The sequence below is a fragment of the Muscardinus avellanarius genome (genome assembly GCF_963383645.1).
Source record: "Muscardinus avellanarius genome assembly, chromosome: 5".
Classification (NCBI taxonomy): domain Eukaryota; kingdom Metazoa; phylum Chordata; class Mammalia; order Rodentia; family Gliridae; genus Muscardinus; species Muscardinus avellanarius.
Window position 1 is genome coordinate 27,319,450 of NC_137790.1, and position 20,039 is coordinate 27,339,488.

At 34.5% G+C, this 20,039-nt stretch overlaps 2 protein-coding genes across 2 annotated transcripts in view; one reads left to right on the forward strand and one right to left on the reverse strand.

The window, feature by feature from the left end:
- Positions 1-605: 605 nt before the first annotated feature.
- BTG3 (BTG anti-proliferation factor 3) lies at positions 606-15,944 on the forward strand (the record flags this gene model as incomplete). The annotated part of the gene is made up of 4 exons (XM_080695717.1): positions 606-778; positions 5,414-5,551; positions 9,868-10,075; positions 15,705-15,944. 4 exons carry the CDS (start codon positions 606-608, stop codon positions 15,942-15,944), a joined length of 759 nt encoding a protein of 252 aa, XP_080551843.1.
- Positions 15,945-16,853: 909 nt separating this feature from the next.
- The window catches only part of CXADR (CXADR cell adhesion molecule), a gene marked incomplete at both ends in the record, with an annotated part of 62,979 nt that continues 59,793 nt past the window's right edge, over positions 16,854-20,039 (reverse strand). Inside the window, one exon of the mRNA XM_080696699.1 lies at positions 16,854-16,895. Within this exon, the coding sequence (XP_080552825.1) occupies positions 16,854-16,895 (42 nt within the window). The remainder of the gene's footprint in view (positions 16,896-20,039) is intronic.

Sequence of the window (20,039 nt, forward strand, 5' to 3'; positions counted from 1 at the left end):
TGTTTTAAAGCTCAAATCATTTCACAAAAAAAATTAAATTTTAATTATAGTAAATATTGACTTGTTTAATAAAACATCTATAATAGCATTTATTATAATGATTTTCTTAGTTTTAGTCAACAAGAACTTTTTTTTTTTTTTTGGTGGTACTGAGGATGGAACCCAGAGGCATTCTACCTCTGAGCTACACCCCCAGCCCTATTTTTTATTCTATACTTGGAAACAGGGTCTCACTGAGTGGCTGAGAGCCTCAGTAAGTAGCCAGGGCTGGCTTCTAACCTACGCAATCCTCCTGTCTCAGCCTCCCAAGTACTGGGATTACGAGTGTGTGCCACCATGCCTGGCTCAGTCAAAAAGAACATTTCATTGTGTTCTCTTTGCCAAATTCAAAAGGCTAAGTGATAAAATTGTGAAATAGTGTTTTATAATAAACTCTTGATGGTATAAACATAAGCTAGTGATTGTTCTCTACTCTAGATATGAGCTAATGAATCAAATTAAAATTGGAAGGTGGAAACAAAGCTGTGAGGAAGAATTTTTGCAGAGTCTTATCTTTCAGTTTTTATATTTTTTTGAGAAAATCTGTTTTATCTTTACAGGGAAAAATGAAGAATGAAATTGCTGCCGTTGTCTTCTTTTTCACAAGGCTAGTTCGAAAACATGATAAATTGAAAAAAGAGGCAGTTGAGAGATTTGCTGAGAAATTGACGCTAATACTTCAGGAAAAATATAAAAATCACTGGTATCCAGAAAAACCATCAAAAGGACAGGCCTACAGGTAAAAATTAGATTAAAAAGTTGGCTTGGACTAAGTGAAGAGACAAATCAACTCCTGAAATGGGTGCAATGCCAGAGGACTGAAGGTTGTCCTAACCATGCCTTAATAATTTTATCTGCAAAATACAGGCAATATCTGAGGTGTCAAGGTATTTTCTTCTTACTTATTTTATCATTATTTATTGGTGGACTCCCACTGCCTAGATTTGGGAGGCCAGTGCTACAGGCTCATAGGAGTTAGTCTCTTTTGATTATAGTACAGGTCCTGGCTGAGTACATTTGTCTGTGTATCATAGGTACTTTAGGGTTTTTCACAATTCTAGAGGACACCTTATCAGTCATAAATGGGCACAGTAAGAATTGAAGGAAATGAGTCTGGTGTCTAAAAATAAATTATATGTAGCATGTTTTATTGAAGGAAAAGAAGATACATGGAGAATAACTAGGATTATTAGGTGCCTGATAGGTTTTTGACAGTAATAGGAATAATCTCACTTATATATAATTCTTTTTAGTGGAAGTATATATATTGTAGATGAAGGTAACTTACCTATGGTCTATAATTTGTAAATACTGACTCTAGGACTTAAACTCAAGTTTAATTACAAATTCTCATGAGTTTTTTGCAGACTTCTTCCTTGGCTGGGCAGGAAGAAAATTCTTACTTGGAGCTTTTTGTACTCTGGTTTATGTTACATTTACAGTTTGAAGTAAAGAAAAGGCTCCTACAAAACATGACCTGGCATGTTCACTCCTTAGTATTTATATGGCTGCTCAGAACCTGGGCTGAGAATCTCCTCCTAAACTTAGCTGTCAAAGTTTTCCACATTTGTGGATGTTGCCACAAAAAATAAAAGTAGAACAGTTGTGACTATAGTGACAACTACAGAGATTCTCTTTTATTTGTGCCCATTGCTGTTCCTAAAGTTTCTTCCACAAATCAGCACCTCTGTGCTTTGGTATGAAAAGTACTTCCTGTCTAACTAAACTTTGAAAAGTGTAGGAGTATTCAAGGAATCTACATGGAGGTGAAAATATGATTTATTTCTCATTTGCTAAAAACCAAATGAGCTAATGCTCTATTGACAAGAAAAGAACCAAGATAATTGGTGTATTTTCTTCATATATATCAAAAGATGTTTCTTAGTGAATTAGAAAATGTGATAGATTAAGATAGAAACATGGATTTTAATGTAGGGTCAGGTCATTTTTAAAAATTTTCTTACTTGATTTTTTTAACTTTCTACTGCACATCTACATTTCTGATATAGTGAATAGCTTTTGTGAACTTTTTGGAATGATCTAATTGACATTGGATGAAGGCTCTTGGAAGTGCCAAGCCACTTGTACTATTACTGCAAAAAGAGGCACTGTCAAGTAAACAGTTTCATTTCCATTAATTCTAAAACTTGAGAAAAAAGTCAAACAGTATTAAATTGGCAAGTGATCAAAAGTATCAATGAGTCATTTTAAAGCTGTCTTTGAAGTAGATATTTTACTTCATGGTGGGTCATTAATATTATAAAAAGAAATACAAGGTTAGCCAGAGTTATTAAAGTCTCTTTTGTCTATAGAGTAGATTGAAGCATTTTTCTTCCAAAATGGAATATATACAAATAAGATACTTATAGAGGGTAATTTGGTATTATTAAGATCTGTAAAAATACTCATGTCTTTTAAACATTATGTCTCTAAGAATCTATTTTGGAAGTGTAATGAGAAATGCAAATATTTATGAATATGGATGTGTCTTGCACTTTGTAATTACAAAAAATAGGAAAGCACTAAACTGAACAATATTAAATGGTAGACTTTTTTGTAACAAAATCTTGTGTTTAAAAAGTAGTTAGTGCGGGGCATGGTGGTGCACACTTGTAATCCTCGTGCTTAGGAGGCTGAGACAGGAGGATCACACAGGTTCGAAGCCAGCCTAAGCTACTTAGTAAGGCTCTCAGCAACTTAGTGAGACCCTGTTTCCAAATAAAATATAAAATAGGTCTGGGAGTATAGCCTGGAGGTGGAAAGCCCCTTGGTTCCACCCCCAGTACCACACACAAAAAAATAAAGAGTAGTTGGTGGATATGTTGTCACTATAGAGAGTAAAAATATGCAAAAAATATATTAAGTATCTAACAGAGTGTGGTGATAAATACCTATAATACTAGCTACCTTGGAGGTTGAAGTAGGAAAGTTTGAGAATAGCCTGGGCAGCTTAGCAAGACCCTGTATCAGTATTTTAAAAGGGATGGGAATGTAGCCCAGTAGTAAAATGCTTGCATGTGTGAGGCCCTACATTCAATTGCCAGTGCCACAGAAAAGTGAGTGAGTGTGTGTGTATATCTAAATTTGTTAAAGTCTGTTTAAGCATCTATATTTGCATATAATTTTTAAGCTTAGAGCCTACATCACTCTTATGTGAGTAAGATACAGCTCTTCATCCTGAAGAGCTGCTTTTGACGCTGGGGCACATCAGACTTTTGAATTACTTTATACAGCATCTGTAGCTTAGGTCTCATAAAAAGGACCAAGCAGCTTCTTACATACTATAAAACAATATTTTCACTCTGAACTGCTATATATTTTTAATGATATTAAGGTATATGTAGACAGAATAAGATACTGTGCTTGTTGTTGATAGCCAGTGCTGAGAATTGAACACAGGGCCTCAAGTACTATATCACTGAGTTACACCCTCCTCCCCCAGACCCATGTATTGTTAAGTAATGTGGACTTTGGTATTTGATAGCTTGAGTTAAAGTCTTTATCACTGTTAGTTTTGTGATGTTGGAAAGTTATTCAAACTCTGCCTTTTTTTCTTATAGTAGTTAAGGTAGTATTTAACTCATGAAGTAATTGTGAGAATTAAGAGTTAATATATGTAAAACATTTAGGAAACTGCTTATTATATATAAACATTCAGTTATGTTTTAGAAACATTATTAGCTCTTACTAATGAGAACTTTATTTTTGATAAAAATTGAAACCAACTAATAAGACAATTTAACTTTTTTAGAAAGTTTCACTTTTCTTAATAGCATTGTATTTTACAGCTTAATTAATACTTGTTAATTAATCTATAACACTATATAGTTTCAAGTTTGAGGAAGAGGTGAAATTATTTACCTAAACTCACCCAATAAATATGTACTAGGATTAGTATTAGCACTGAGATTCTTTTGATTGATTTTTGGTTATAGTTAATAAATACTTTCCTTTGTGGCCATCATTTTTTACTTAAGAATGCTTATTTTTTGTTTATGGAGTATTTTGGGAGGATTTGAACCCAGGGACCTTCTTCTGAGCTATACTGTCATTCCTTCCTTTCATCTCCCCTTTTTTTAAAAAAAAAAAAAAAAAAACAGGGTCTTTCTGGATTCTTGAGGCTTGCCTCTAACCTAAGATCCTTCTATCCCTGCTCCTGAGTACTGGGATACAGGCATGTGCCACCACAACCAGCTAGAATGTTTATAGGGGAAGAGGGTGCAGGGGATTGAACCCACCAATGTTCTATCGCTAAGCTACATCCCCAGCTCCATTTTATTTTTTATTTGGAAATGGCATCACTAAGTTGCTAAGAGCTTCACTAAGTTGCCAACGCTGGCCTTGAGCCTGCAACCCTCCTGTCTCAGCCTCCCAAGTACTGGGATTGCTGATGTGCACCACTACGCCTGGCTGAATGTTGTTGTTGTTTTTGTTTTGTTTTGTTTTATTTTACCCAGGCCTATTTTATATTTTATTTGGAAACAGGGTCTCACTAAGTAGGTCTCACTAAGTAGCTGAGGCTGGCTTTGAACCTGTGCGATCCTCCTGTCTCAGCCTCCCAAGCGCAGGGATTCCAAGTGTGCACCACCACGCTCAGCTGGATGTTTGTTTTAATGTAAATTTTTGCATTTGTTTTCTTAGCTGTCTTTAAACATTCCATTGGCAGATGTGATATTTCTTAGATTAAAAGAAATAAAACAGGCTTTATTGGTTTAGATAATTTTTCACTTAATTTGGCAACTTTTTTAAAAAAGAAAACTTGTATAACAAATTATATGAAAGACCAGTAACATCCAGGATTATATTTTAATCCTAAGTATATAATATGAATGGCTCTATGTCCTTGACTAATTATATATTTTTAAAACAGTTATAGGTAAGGCAAAGAGCACCTTTTTTTAAATACTTATTTGTTATCTGGGATGTTTAAAGAAGTTAATAGCAAATTAAAACTTAGAACAAGAATCTCCAAATATCACTTAAAACTCTGGTTGAGTTCTTTAGGTAAAAAGTTACAGATTTTGTTGTATAGGAATTTGGCACACAAAAACTTTTACCTTTGTAGTTCTAAGTAATATTACTTTCATTCCTGTGCTTATTTATTATACATGTGTAGTCAGTTTATGGGTAAACTGAGGGAGAACCAGTTGTAGTGATTATTTTGAGCACATAAAAGGTGCCTTCTTTTTTCCAGACTTGGCAGTCTTGTTGCTGCCTCCTAGCCTGCAGTTTGCATTTGTTATTTATCTATATAAATATGCTCTTAGGTTTTCCATCAGGGTATCTTACTATTATTAATCACTTTGGCAAATATTGATAAAATTTATTGTTAAGATTCAATTAAAGTCATAAATGTAATTCCACTTTGTTGTAGATGCATTCGTGTCAATAAGTTTCAGAGAGTTGATCCTGATGTACTGAAAGCCTGTGAGAACAGCTGTATCTTGTACAGTGACCTGGGCTTACCAAAGGAACTTACACTCTGGGTGGATCCATGTGAGGTGTGCTGTCGGTGAGTTCTCAAGTTTGATGACAGTTTACCAAATTCTTTCATGTAAGGCCCGCCTATGTATCTTTGTGGCAGGAATAGTGGGTATGTGTGTTTGCGTGTTTTTGGTACTGCAGCCCTTTTTTTTTTTTTAAAGCGTTGCCAAGGATTTTATTGTAGACCAAGAAGTAGAACTAAAGACACTCAGACTACTTTAAGTCAGTTATTATATTTCATTGGTGGTATACTTTCCCTTCAAGTTAAGAAAGAAGCTAACTCCTAATAATACTGGATAATAACTTTTGATTAGTCTCTGTCTCTATTATACTTCCCTCCCCTATTCAGGTTTTCAAGTGACTGAGGGATGTTTTCAAAGTTTTGTTTTCATAATAGAAATTACTCTCATTTCATTTCATAGTATTGTAAAAGGTATGACGTCTGCTTCAACTGCATTCATTAGTAAAATACTGTGGGGTAGTCACTCTTAATGGTGAGAGTTTAAAAAAATGAAAGCAGCATCTGCTTTTACATGGTTGAGAGTATAATGGAAGAAAAGGACAAGCAAATAACAACATAGTCTGATTTGTGCTGTAATAGAAATATGTAGCTGAACACAATGAGGGATGCCTGTAATCTCACTACTTAGGAGAATGAGGCAGAGGATCACAAGCTCGAGGCCAACCTAGGCAGTTTAGCTAAGACTCCATCTCAAAATTAAGAAAAAAAGAAGGAAGGAAGGAAGGAAGGAAGGAAGGAAGGAAGGAAGGGAGTGAGTAAAGGGCTGGGAATGTAGTTCAGTGATATAATGTGAAGTCCTAAGTTCAGTCTCTAATATAACAAAATACAAGTTGGACAAAGTGCAATGGTAGGTGACACAAAGTTTTGGACTCTTCTGGGGGATCAAGGAAGACTACTGAGTAGATAATATGAAAGGGGAAAGATGATTTGAGGGTGAGTAGGTGACAGTGGAAAGAATATACTTCTGGGAGGAAAAACAGGATGAACCAGAGGCATGGAACCCCTTCAGTAATTTTTCTATGATTGTACCTGAAGGATGTTTCTCTTTGGTTTTGAGATACTAAAGTTTTATGTGTAGTACTAAAAATACATGGTTTTTCATCCACTAAATTTTACCAGGAATACCCCTGGAGATGATTACCTAATTTGCTATCAGTTGGTATAAGCTTGTTTTGGAAACCAAGGAGGTAGAGGTTTATGGAGATAAAGATTTCAATACCTCCGGTAGAAAAATGAAGAGAAAGCCATCTCAAGTTTAAATCTGAGATATTCAGACATTTTTGATTCGAAGACTAATGAAAGACTCACCTTGGGTTGGTGTAAGACTGTGGAGACTTCAGCCATGGACCTTGCAAAAGACTAGTTTACAAGAACTATCACAAAGTTGTTTACTTTTTTGACTTGTGCATGAAACTTAATTGAGACTTAACACATAGGTCAAGTTAGTTGTGTAGTTTCTTAGCCTCTAAAATATTTGAAGAAACATTTGAAAGGTTACTCATAGTAGTCATAAAGCTACAAAAAGTCACATTGTCTGACAAAAAAAGCTAAAAAATAGGTACAAACATATTAGTCAAATAGTTAATATTTAATATATTTATTGATCCCAAGTCATCAGGGAAGCATTTTTATATTTAAGAATATTGAAGTCAAGTAACTAATAGGAACATTTTGGAGATATATATATAACTTTTTTTTTTTTTTGGTGGTACTGGGGTTCCTGGAAACCCTTCTACCTCCAGGCTACACTCCAGACCTATTTTATACTTTTTTTATTTGGAAACAGGGTCTCTTAAGCCAGCAAGTCTGGCTTCGAACCTGCGTGATCCTCCTGTCTCTGTCTCCCAAGCAGGGAGATTACAAGCTACAAGCGTGTGCCACCACACCTGGCTGGATATATTTATTTTAAATTTTTAAAATAAATCTTTGTGTGTGTGTGTGTGGTACTGGGGGTGGGACCCAGAGGCTTTCTACTTCCGGACTATACTCCCAGACCTTTTTTATATTTTATTTGGAAACAGGGTCTAAGTTGCTGAAAGCCTCACTAAGTAGCTGAGGCTGGCTTATGTATGAAGATCAAAGGTTTGGTTTAATGGACATACTACTTAAGTAGATACTTTATTACTTGATAATTCCAGATAACAAAAGCACTACTATGCTTTCACTTTGTTAATTTAAGAAAATCTTTATATTCAGTAGCAATAATAATTTTATACATGATTAAAATTTTTGCTAATAATTGGTTGTGGTGTAGGGCTTTTTTCTCCCTCACTGCTAATAGAACTATCAGAACCCCTAAAAGAAAGATGCATTAGCAGTTGAGTAAAGGTGATTGATGTAAGTTAATGGAAGACGTTGACTTATTGAGAAGTGGGTGGTTTTGTTTCTTGGTTTTGGTTTGTTTCTTGATACTAGGGATTAAACTCAAAGGCATTCTACCCCCAAGCTGTACCCTCAGCCACTTTTTATTTTAAAACAGGGTCTAAGTTGCTTAGACTGACCTGTAACGATTTTATACTAAGAATTGCTAGTTGAAGATCAAGTATTAAGACAGCTCCAATATCTTCATCTAACATATAGGAAACTTAAGGCATGAGGAGATTGATTTGCCTCTGATCACAGAGCTAGTTAGTGGCAGAGCCAGAACAAGAAAGTAGTTAAGTGCTCTTTCCACCAGCCTGTAATAATCTCCATCTGTGAGATAAACTGTAAAATAATAGAAAAAAAGAGTCATACACCATATTTAGATAGTTTTGATGGCTTCATTCAGTCTATCTGGAAGTAGAAGATAGCACAACTATCTAAAGAAACAGAAGTTACCTGTGAGCTACTTAATTAAGACATAAACTTTCACAGACTTTCTGGCAGGTAGGCCTTTACCTTACCAGGTAGTCATCATGATTCAAAATTAATTTGATATTAGCTGGTAATCCTAGAACGTGGGAGGCTGAAACGGGAGGATTGCGGTTCAGGGACAGCCTCAGGTACTTAGCGAGTCCCTGTTTCAAAATAAAGAATAAAAAAAATAGGGCTGGGAGGTGTAGCTCAGAGGTAGAATGCCCCTGGGTTACATCCCCAGTACCACAATATAATAATAATAACAATAATAATAATAATTTGATGCAAGAATTATCTTAGACTGAATTGACTGCAGTTAATCCTTCTTTCTCTACTTAATCAAATATGTGACATTTCCACTTGCAGTCATTTGTTTTAAGCTTTCTTCAAGCATAAAATCACTGTTTTTAACTTTATGTTATATAAACTGCTTAATAATTTCCTTTGTTCTCACTTATTAGAAAATGTTTCATAATGCTTACATTGTGTGGTCCATTTAAATAGACTTGTGGGTTTTTTCCTTTGTCCTTTGAGTAAAAATGTGGCTTTATTGTGCATTTTTGCATGGTTTTGTTTTTTGGGGGTTTTGTTTTGTTTTGTTTTGTGGAACTGGGGTTGGAACCCAGGGTCTTTATTTTGAAACAGAGTCTCACTGAGTTGCAAAGGGCCTCACTAAGTAGCTGAGGCTATCTGCTAACTGCTATCCTCTGGTCTCCACCTCCCAAATGCTGAGATTACAAGCATGCACCACCACACCGGGCTTGCATGCATTTTCTACCATCACAAGACTTGTTTTCCTTTTTTCTAAAGTAACTAACACCCAAGGTTACACTTTGACAATTAGTATTTCTATATTGAAGTTTAGAAAATGTTTTGCAGCTCTCCTAGAAATCTCTAAGTAGGCAAAATAATTTCAAGCAAAACTCCTTTATTTTCTTCAACAAGCCTGTCTTTCTTTGAACACAGAGTTGGCTGGCTTTTATTTTTGTCAATATGAACATGAAATCACAGGTCACTTTTCAATTTAGTCATGGTAAAAGTAAATGTTAGAGGAAATATCTAGTTGGTTTGTTGCTTGAATTACTAGGCTATACATTACAGTGGTCATTTAGAAGTATATTAGAAAATTTTACAGTACAGACAATTTTATTGATAAATACAAAAATGTAATCAAAACAGTGGATTTCTTGTTGATGTTTTAAACATTTTCACTTATTTTGTTTTGGTTAGGTACCTGCAGAAAAGAAAGAAAATAGGATCATTTTTCCTTTTCCTGTACTTCAGTAGACCAAACAAAGGAAATTATGGCATGCTTGCTAGTATGGAGTAGGGTTAGGATATTAAATGTGTAGGGTCCAGGTCTGAGATGGTTCCTTTACTATCTTGAAATAATTGTATATCCAGACCTGTTGAATTGTTTCCATGGACAATTTCTTGCTTTATTGATGTGACTTCAAGACTTTTACATTTCTGTATACACTTAGGTATGGAGAGAAAAACAATGCATTCATTGTTGCCAGCTTTGAAAATGAGGATGAGAACAAGGATGAGATCTCCAAGAAAGTTACCAGGGCCCTTGATAAGGTTACCTCTGATTATCATTCGGGATCCTCTTCTTCAGATGAAGACACAATGAAGGAAGTAGAAGTGAAACCCAATTCAGTGACTGCAACCCCAAGCCCTGTGTACCAGGTAACCATGAAACAGCCTGGTATTAAAAAAAATTAGCAGGACTTGCCTGGATGCTCCAGGTGGTAATGTTTGTGTTATCCAAGATCTCTGATTTTACATTCTGAATCTCAGTTCTCGCCTTTCCCACACTAAGGAAGCTGATTCTTTTGAAATGTAAATTGTCATCCTGAGTCACTTTTTTAAAGGTCTGTTTTTACTACTCAATAACTAGGATAAATATATTTTAAGACAGGTTCCTTTTCCCCAAAACAGAAAGTCATGAAAATAGAACATGCCTGATATTTTTAAATTCCTCATTTTAGTTAAAACTAGCCATTTGACTTCTTAGTTTTTAACACTTCCAATCTGTACTTTTGGGTTTACTTTCTTTTTCTTTTCATTATAAAATAAAACTTCACTAAATTCTTTTTTGATTAATTTTTATGAGCTTTAACAGTTGAAGAGTTGCATAGATAGCATGCATTTATTTAGATTCACATGTTTTTATTTGTATACGCATAATAGAATATTTAATACACTTTTTAAAAATCTTGACCAAATAATATGCAGCACAAGCTTTTTGTTGTTTTTTGTTTTTTGTTTTTTTCAATGTTTTTGGTTTTGTTTTTGTGCTACCGGGCATTGCACCCAGAGGCATTCTACCTGTGATCTACATCCCAGCCTTTTTTATTTTTTATTTTGAAACATGGTCTTGCTCAGTTGCTGAAACTGGCCTCAAACCTGAAATCCTCCTCTTTAGCCTCCCAAGTCCTGGTTTGACAGGAGCACACCATGCCTAGTCGAAAACCTTTTTTCTTCCCCATTGGTACTGAGGTTTGAAGCCAGGGACATTCTACCTCTGCACTACACCTCACCCCTATTTTTAATTCTTTATTTTGAAACAGGGTCTAAGTTGTGGAGTGCCTCACTAAGTAGCTGAGGCTGGCCTAGAACCTGCAATCCTGTCTCAGCCTCACAAGTATTGGGATTATAAGCATGCACCAGAGAGCCCAACTGAAAAAAACTTTTTTAATCAAAAAAAAATTTATAGACATCTTTAAAATTGAACTTCATTCTGTGTATGTACTTATTTTGAGTTTTGAAACATACCTAATTTTATTAATTTGCATTAATTAATCATAATTTAACATGCCAGATTTATGGAAGAATTTGATGAACTAAAATGAAAATTTAGACCTATGTAAGAAGCAGAGTATTGGAGTTTTGAGTATGAGAAACTAAACTTTTAAATTCAGCATATATCTATATAACGAATAGTCTTTCAAGTCAACTTAATTTTTTTTTTGTGTGTGTGTGTGTTACTGAGGATGGAATCCAGGGGCTTTCTATCTCCGGGCTATACTCCCAGACCTATTTTATATTTTATATGGAAACAGGGTCTCTTAAGCTAGCTGAGGCTGGCTTCAAACCCGCACGATCTCCTGTCTCAGCCTCTCAAGCACAGGGATTACAGGTGTGCGCCACCACACCCGGCTCAACTTAATTTTTTATTTCTCTCTTGGATTGTTGAATTATTCCTCCTAGGATTAGGAGAAAGATTAGTTCTGAAGATTATCATACTGTACACACACACACACACACACACACACACACACACACACACACACACACTTTAACATGCATCTACTTTATAGAACTTGAAATAGTACAAGAGAGTATAATAATTCCTTCCTCTCTTTTCAACCAACAGTCCTGTGTGTTTCTACAGAAGTATTCATTACTGGGGTTTTTTGTTTTGTTTTGGTTGTCTTCCAGAGACATATCCTGGATAGATAGAGAAATATATTTGCAGGATCTTTTTTATAGGTAACTATTTTTATATACTTTTATCTAGGTGCATTATAGTCTTACATCATAATGTGATTCATAGTGGTAGTGACATATATATACACAGCAACTGGTAAGCTTTCCCCTGGCTCCCTTTCTTTGGACCTTTTCCTTCTCTTCCTCCCATGGTACTAGGAGTGAACCCAGAGACATTCAACCTCCAAATTATATCCCCAGCCCAATTTTATTTCCTATTTGGAATCAGAGTCTTTGCTAGGTTGCTAAGAGCCTCACTAAGTTACTGAAGCTAGTTTTGAACCCATGATCCTTCTGTCTCAGCCTCCCAAATACTGGGATGTAAGGTGTGTGCCACCACATCCAGCTCCAGGATTATTTTTAAAACATTTGCCATAAATATTCTGGGTATTATTTTTCTCTGTATGGTATATTATGTACCACAAATTACCTTTATTGAATTTTCTGTAATTCATTCAAATGTGTTACAGTTTTACTTCATAATTTGTTGTTATTCAAGCAAGAATATAAGTCTCAAAATGATTTGATTGCTGATAATTGTTTTTAAGTAAATTGGCCCTTAATATTATGAGTCTTTGCAAATTAAGTTTCAAATTATTCTCCCCCTTCATGAAAGACTGTTAGGATAACAGAAAGGCATGGGAAATCTAGGTGCCTTTTACATGCTTCAGAAAAATACTTCTTGGACAAAACATTTTATAGCAGAGAAACATTCATATTATAAGTCTTTATGTAGAAGGCTAATATAATTATACCACTTTATAGAATTGGAAGCTGAAGCCAGGGGTGCTCTACACTCAGCTACATCCTCAAACCTTCTTTTAAATTTTATTTTATTTTGAGACCGGGTCTCACTAAGTTGTACAGGCTGGCCTTGAACTTTTGATCCTCTTGCCTCAGCCTCCCAAGTTGTTGAGTTTGTAGTTGTGCACTGTTGAAACCAGCTAAGTAGCCCACATTATTCTTCCTATTTTTAAAATCTTGAATCTGGCATTGCGAAGAGCTTTAAATGAGGTTATCGCGTAAAGACAAAAAATTCCTAGCTTGGGGTCTTTGTTCTGCAGTGTTTCTGAAAGTTGCTCCTAGAGTCAGCTCTCTACAAATTAAGAACCAAAGATTAACTCAGTATTAATAGAAACCCCAAAGGGCTTTTTCTAGAAAGTGACAAATAGAAAAAGATTTTAAAAAGGAAAATCAAATTGTAGGACTTAATACTAATATAAAATTATTACATTCATTGATACAATGTACTAATGATTTAAAGATATTCAACATCATCAGTGGAACAGAATATAAAGTCAAGAATAAAGCCGTGTGTATACAGTTAATCTCTACTCACCAAACACATTTAAGGGCCAAACCAATTTAAGTGGTGAAAGAATTCAAGAATTGGTACTGAAACAATTGGATAATCTATACAGAAGAAAAAATATCTGATCTCTGGTGTCATACATGCACAAAAACTATTTTGATATGGATGATAGACGTAAGCATGAAAGCTAATCCTCAGTGCTTTTAGAAGAAAATATGAGTATCTTTAATTTCATAATAAGCAAAGGTTTCTTCCAGAAGCCATAAAAGACACAAAGGGGAAAATAACTCAGATATTGAACTTTCAAAATTAAAAATAATATTTTTGCTTCAGTCAGGCATGGTAACATACACCTGTAATCTCAGTACTTGGAGGGCTGGGATAGGAGAATTAAAGGTTTGAGACCAGCCTCAGCCACTTAATGAGACTTTGTTTCAAATTAAAAAATAAAATATAGCTAGGTGACTGGCTCAGAGGTAGAATTCCCCTGGGTTCATTCCCTAGTACAGGAAAGAAAAGAAAGCATTACAAAAAAGAATGGTGTAGACAGACAAAATAGTCTCTTCATATGTATATTTTCAAAGGACTTGTTTCTAGAATGTACCTTAAAAATCACTCCTATAAATTATTAATAAAAGACCCAATTAAAAATACTGAATAATTCCAATGGGACAGTAGCACATGACTGGAATTTCATCAACTTAAGGAGCTAAGTCAGGAGGATTGCAAATTCAAGACTAGACTGGGCAATTTAGCAAAGCCCTATTTCAAAATAAATTAAAAAGGACTGGGGATATAGCCCAGGGATAGAGTGCCTCTAGGTTCAATCCCAGTATTTGGGGGGCAAAAGTTGTAGATAAACACTGTATTAAAGAGGTTTTGTAGAGCCAAGTATGGTGGCACATGCCTGTAATCCCAGTACTTGGGAGACTAAGACAAGAATCACAGATGCACGACCAGCTGCAGCAACTTAGTGAGGCCCTCCTCAAATCAATGAGACCGTGTTTCAAAATAAAAAAAATAAGGCCAGCAGTATAGCTCAGAGGCATAATGCCCCGAGGTTCAATTCCTAGTACCACGTACACACACAAAAAAAAAGGAAAAAAATTATGTAAATTCCCAATAAGCACATGAAAAGATGCTTGATCTTATTTGTCATCAGGGAAATATAAAATTAAAACCATAATAAAACATTATTTCTTCCTAATTAAGTCTAACAGTACTAAATTTTGGCAAGGATTTAAAGCAACTAGATTTTATAAGTTGTTGATAGGAGTGTAAAATAGTACAGCCACTTTTAAAACACTTTTAAAGGCAAATAGGCATCTATCCTATTAACCAGCAATTCTACTCTTAAGTATTGTACCAAGAAAATGAGAGTATATGTCTGTAGAGCCAAGTGCAAAAAAAGTAGACTACAGAATGGTATGTGTTTTTGTTTGTTTGTTTGTTTCTGATGGTACTGGGGTTCCTGGAAACCCTTCTACCTCCGGGCTACACTCCCAGACCTATTTTTATACTTTTTAGAATTTGGAAACAGGGTCTCTTAAGCCAGCATGGCTGGCTTCAAACCTGTGTGATCCTCCTGTATCTGCCTCCCAAGCATGGGGATTACAAGCATGCGCCACCACACCTGGTGGTATGTGTGTTTTAAAAGAAGTACATAGATATGCTCACAGTGCCTACATAGAATATCTCTTCAAGTATACCCCCAAAATTAATTAGTACTTGGGGGGCTGGTCAGTTGTTACTGAAAAAAATTGGGTGCTGTAGTTCAATGAGTATGGACTTAACCACTCTACCCTTTTATACCTTTTCAATTTTCTATAATGAATGCAATACTATACAGAATATAATTAATAAAAAGATATACACTTGGAAGAGCAGACTGGAGATCAGAGAAATTTGAAACTCCCAAGGTACAGTGTTCTGAGCAGAGGAGGTCCTAAACTGCTGATAAGAATATTAATAATGTTAACTCCGTGTGCCTATCTGACTGACGAGATGAAAATCTAAGACTTTTTTTTTCGCAACACTAACCTAGCTATAACAGACTGATCTGGAAAACTCTGTTAAAATACCTTACCTGTTCCTAAGATTTTATTATTTAGTAGATCAGAGATGGAGCATGAATGTTTTATGTTTAAAGGTCACTAAGTGACTCCTTGTTTAACTAGCTATGAAAACCACTGGTCTAAAACATACAAGCCTATACACATACACGCATGCACATGCACACACACACGCTTCTATTTGTTCAGAATTTTTTCTTTTCTGGTTGAAGTTGTCTTATGTGTGTTTTAGCTTATTTCTTCAGAAAGCATTGATCCTCTATTAATGATATTTTTAACATATTAGACTTAATGATAAGAAGACTGCCACTTAGACCTAATTTTAGGGTTTTCGGTGAGTTATTTTTGTCTTTAACAAGAAATGTGAAAGATCACCTAGTTTTTTTCTGAACACACGACTTGATTTTTCCTTTAAATTAACTTAATGCTTTCTTTTCTACAGATTTCAGAACTGATATTCCCGCCTCTTCCAGTGTGGCACCCTATGCCTAGAAAAAAACCAGGAATGTATCGAGGGAATGGCCATCAGAATCACTACCCTCCTCCTGTTCCATTTGGTTATCCAAATCAGGGAAGGAAAAATAAATCATATCGCCCAATTCCAGTGACATGGGTACCTCCTCCTGGAATGCATTGTGATCGGAATCACTGGATTAATCCTCACATGTTAACACCTCACTAGCTCCTTTTGATTCTGTTGGTGTCACGTTAAGAGAAAGGTATATTATACCTTACTTTTCATTCAGAATTGAAAGTTCATACTCAGTAGTAAAGTTAGATGGATCCAAACCATCAAACTTATTTTTATAGAGAAGTTATTGAGAATAATCTTTCTTAAAAATATATATATATATGCACTTTAGATATATTGATATAGTTTGAGAAACTTTATTAAAGTTAGTCAAGTGCCTGAGTTTTTAATATTGGACTTGAGTATTTATATTGTGCATCAACTCTGTTGGATAAGAAAACACTGTAGGAGTGGATGGTCTGTTCTAGCACCTTTGAGCATTTACTTTATGGAAAGTATGTAAGTTATTTATACATGAGGAAATCTATTTTATGTCATTGTTATTTAGAAGAATTACGTGAAATCATGTAGTTGCAAATAAAAAGTAGTTTGAGGCATGGCACTGCGTGTTTTTGTTCTCTGCGTAGAAAAGGAAAAGGGGAAAGAGCAGAAGGATTACTTTACCTCACTGTATTTAACTAAATAACAAAGAAAAAAATAAAAATTTCAACTTTTCCTTTAAAAAATCAACTTTTATTAACCATACAAGGACCACATATAAAAATAGGCATTTAAAAAGATTAAAGTTTGTTAATGGTAGCTAATTGAAATATAAATATATTTTATATAAATATATTTTAACTATCAAAGTCACCATACATAGGATTTTTCTAAGCAAGAATTTGGCCTGTAGTAATTTTGATAGGCCTTACATGTCTTATTGCTTTATATAAACCAGAATTGTTCTTATAGCCATTCTTGTGCCTTGTGCTGTTTTTCAAAAAATTTTTGTCTTTACTCTAGGGGACTAAAATAAAGCCAAATAGTACAGTACTTCAGATTCTTCAGTAGTCCTTCTATTCATACCACTGTAATGCCATCAGTCTTGTAAGCATACTTGAACTACAAAAAGAAAAAAGAGACACATCTTTAAGAGTTTGGATATTTTTTTCCAAAGGTAAATTTTTAGAACTACAATCAGTAATACTTTACCCATAACCCTTATCTTTAAATTTTTTAGTATTATTTGACTTATAAAGATAACTTCATCTAGCTAATACTCATTTTATGGCCTTATCTATTCCAAAAATTTTGTCATTATTTTAAAAATAAATTCTGTCGATATGTAGAATACAAAAAAGGACAAAGTTATAAAAGTATAGCTCAATGGTATGAAAGTACAGTCAGTTTTAATAGTGAAATTTATAATGTTTATAAATAGTGGAATTTATAATGCAGCTTCATTAGAAAACTCATTTTTAACCCGTAGAGACATTTCTCAGCTTGTTAATGTACTCAAGCTGTAAACAACTTGTAACATTTCCAAACCATATCTTTTTTCCTATAATCTTTTCTACTACCAATTGACATCACAAGGAAAATTACTTTTAACATGTAAAACATGTTTAGCTGTCAAAATCATTGCAGTGCTCCCTCATAGGTCCTAGAGAATTTGATAGTGATAATGATAGAATTTGGGCAGTTGGTTTATATTTGGAAAGTTTCAAATATTTTTATTATGAGCTTGAGTATATAGCATTTCTTTTGTTAATCTGATTATGTTATAGGAATAATCTTTTTGGGAAAATATAATAGTGCCAAGAAGGGAAGTAGTTTTTTTGGGCCAAACATGAAGTTAACCAGACAATTCTTTATACATTACTTTAAGATCTCCAAAATTATTTAGTGCTGACAAAAATCATGGCCCAGTAGGGAAAATGCTACTTTTGGATATGACTACATGATTCTGCCCTTTATTGACTACCTGTCCTCTACCTTGTTTTTATGTTTATTTAAATCAAAGGCAATACAATAAAGCTTTCATCAACATAATGTTTCTAATCTCTTAATGACAAATCAATCGGCAAGCAGTTGGGTCTTAAATTCTAGTAAGCATGGGGTAAAAGACATGCCAATTGCCCCTATCTCCTTTTACTTTTTTAAGGTACTATAGATTGAATTAAGAGTCACACACATACTAGACAAGTGTTCTACTGCTAAGCTGCATTCCCAGCCCTTTTTCTTTTGGGACAGGCTCTCACAAAGTTTCCCAAACTGGCCTGCAATTTCCAGTCTTCTTGCTATAATCCCTGTAATGAGCCAAACTCCATTTTAGTGGAAATTAATACCCTGAAATAATGTTTATCTTCCTATACAACTACAGGACTATAAATAAAAACAACATGGTTGTGTGATTCCAGCTTGAAAACTATTTCATGCTGTTTAAAGTAGGAATGGTTTGTGACTGAACAATGAAGATAGTTTAATTCTCCAGTTTATTTTATATTTGAAATCATAACTGTAAAGCTCTAAATTTTAAAGGTTAAACTTGGACATTGATGTATAAAAAGTATAAATTTGGTAAGATATTGCATCAATACTGAGTGCTTATTTCTGTTTCTTTAGTGTATATATATCTCAAAGTATCTAACTTGTTAAACTGATGCCAAACTAAATGAGTTTATGTGGGCTTATACTCAGCTATCAGATTTGTGATTATTTTATGATTGAGAGGAGAAAAAACCATGTACATTTTACTTCACAGATAGCCATTCTGCTCATTTTATAGGTAATAGTAAACAGGGTGGGGGTTATGTGCCAATAATATCTTTACTCTTCATAACAACTCAGTGAGGAATAGGTGTATTATCCCAGTTTATTCTCATAGGTGTTAGAAATGACCAAGATCAACTGGCAGTGGTAGTACATGCCTGTAATCCTAGCTACTCAGGAAGTCGAGGCAGGAGGAGTGCAAGGCCAGCCTCAGCAATTTAGTGAGAACTTCTCTTTAAAAATTAAAAGATGAGGATGTAGCTCAGTGGTAGAACACCTCTAGGTTCAATCCCCAAGGAGACAAACATTATTGAAAGCTAAAGAATTTAAGACATGACTTAAACAAGCTGGTTGTTTTTGAAAAGTTGATCATCCATGGTTCCTTGATACCAGGTTCAGTTTGGTACCTAGAATTTAACAACTCTTGAAACTTATGAGGATGTTATCTGTAAAGGTCATATTAAATAAGACTTTGAGATGTTAATGTGCCCATATTAGTCAATAGTGAGCCCTTAACAGAGTTCTCTTATTACAAACTACTCAGATATTTTTGGAAAGGAAGTTGAACTATAAGTCAAATTGCAATAGATAGTATAGCCCAGTGGTCAAGGACTGAGATGGGAAAGTGAACAGTACCAAGGTTTGGTCAAGGAGAAAGATAACAGAGAATTGGTATAATAGTAGTAATGCACAAGTTTATTACAGTCTAACTTATTTTTCTTATATATTTGGTAATTTAGTGTTGTTTACAATATTAATACTCCTCATGCCAAGTTTTTCGGTGTACTTGCAAGAATTTGTATGGCAGTGGGTGAAGCAATAACACTGTGAGGCTATTAAGAAAACACAAAAATACCCCTAATAATATAGAGTATAGGACCTTACCTCTCATTGGGAAGTTTTCAGGCAAGCAGAAGTTATAGGAAAAGGTTCATGCAATTTTTATTTAATGTGTGTACACTTTATTCAATGCAAAAAACATCACCTTTAATAACATTAGGTTATCCTCCATGTTCATTTGTTCTTTGACTTCACATATAATTTTAGGAATAACATAAGGCCAAAATGGAAACACATCTGGGCATTGTAGAACAAGCCTATAGACTCCACTACATGGGAGGTTGAGATGGGAAAATTCCTTGAGTTTGAGATCAGTCTGGGCAACAAAGCAAGATGAGACTCAACAAGAAAGGGGGGTGGTGGCATTCAACCATTATGCAGAGCATTAATACTTGGAGCAGTTATATCACTGCAATTAGAATTTTTGATATTTCTAAAGCACAATCAGCATAAACAAAAGTATTGAACTTGTTTTTGCCCTCATAAAAGGGATAGTTAGCTATATATAGAAAGGACTTTCCTAATTATTGGAAACATAATCATGGGAGACTTTTCCTTAAATTTCATAGGACTTGAAAATAACAAATTTAGTCATAGTATGGCTAAAAAAATTAAATCATGTTATTTATGTGTATACATACTTATATAAAGTAA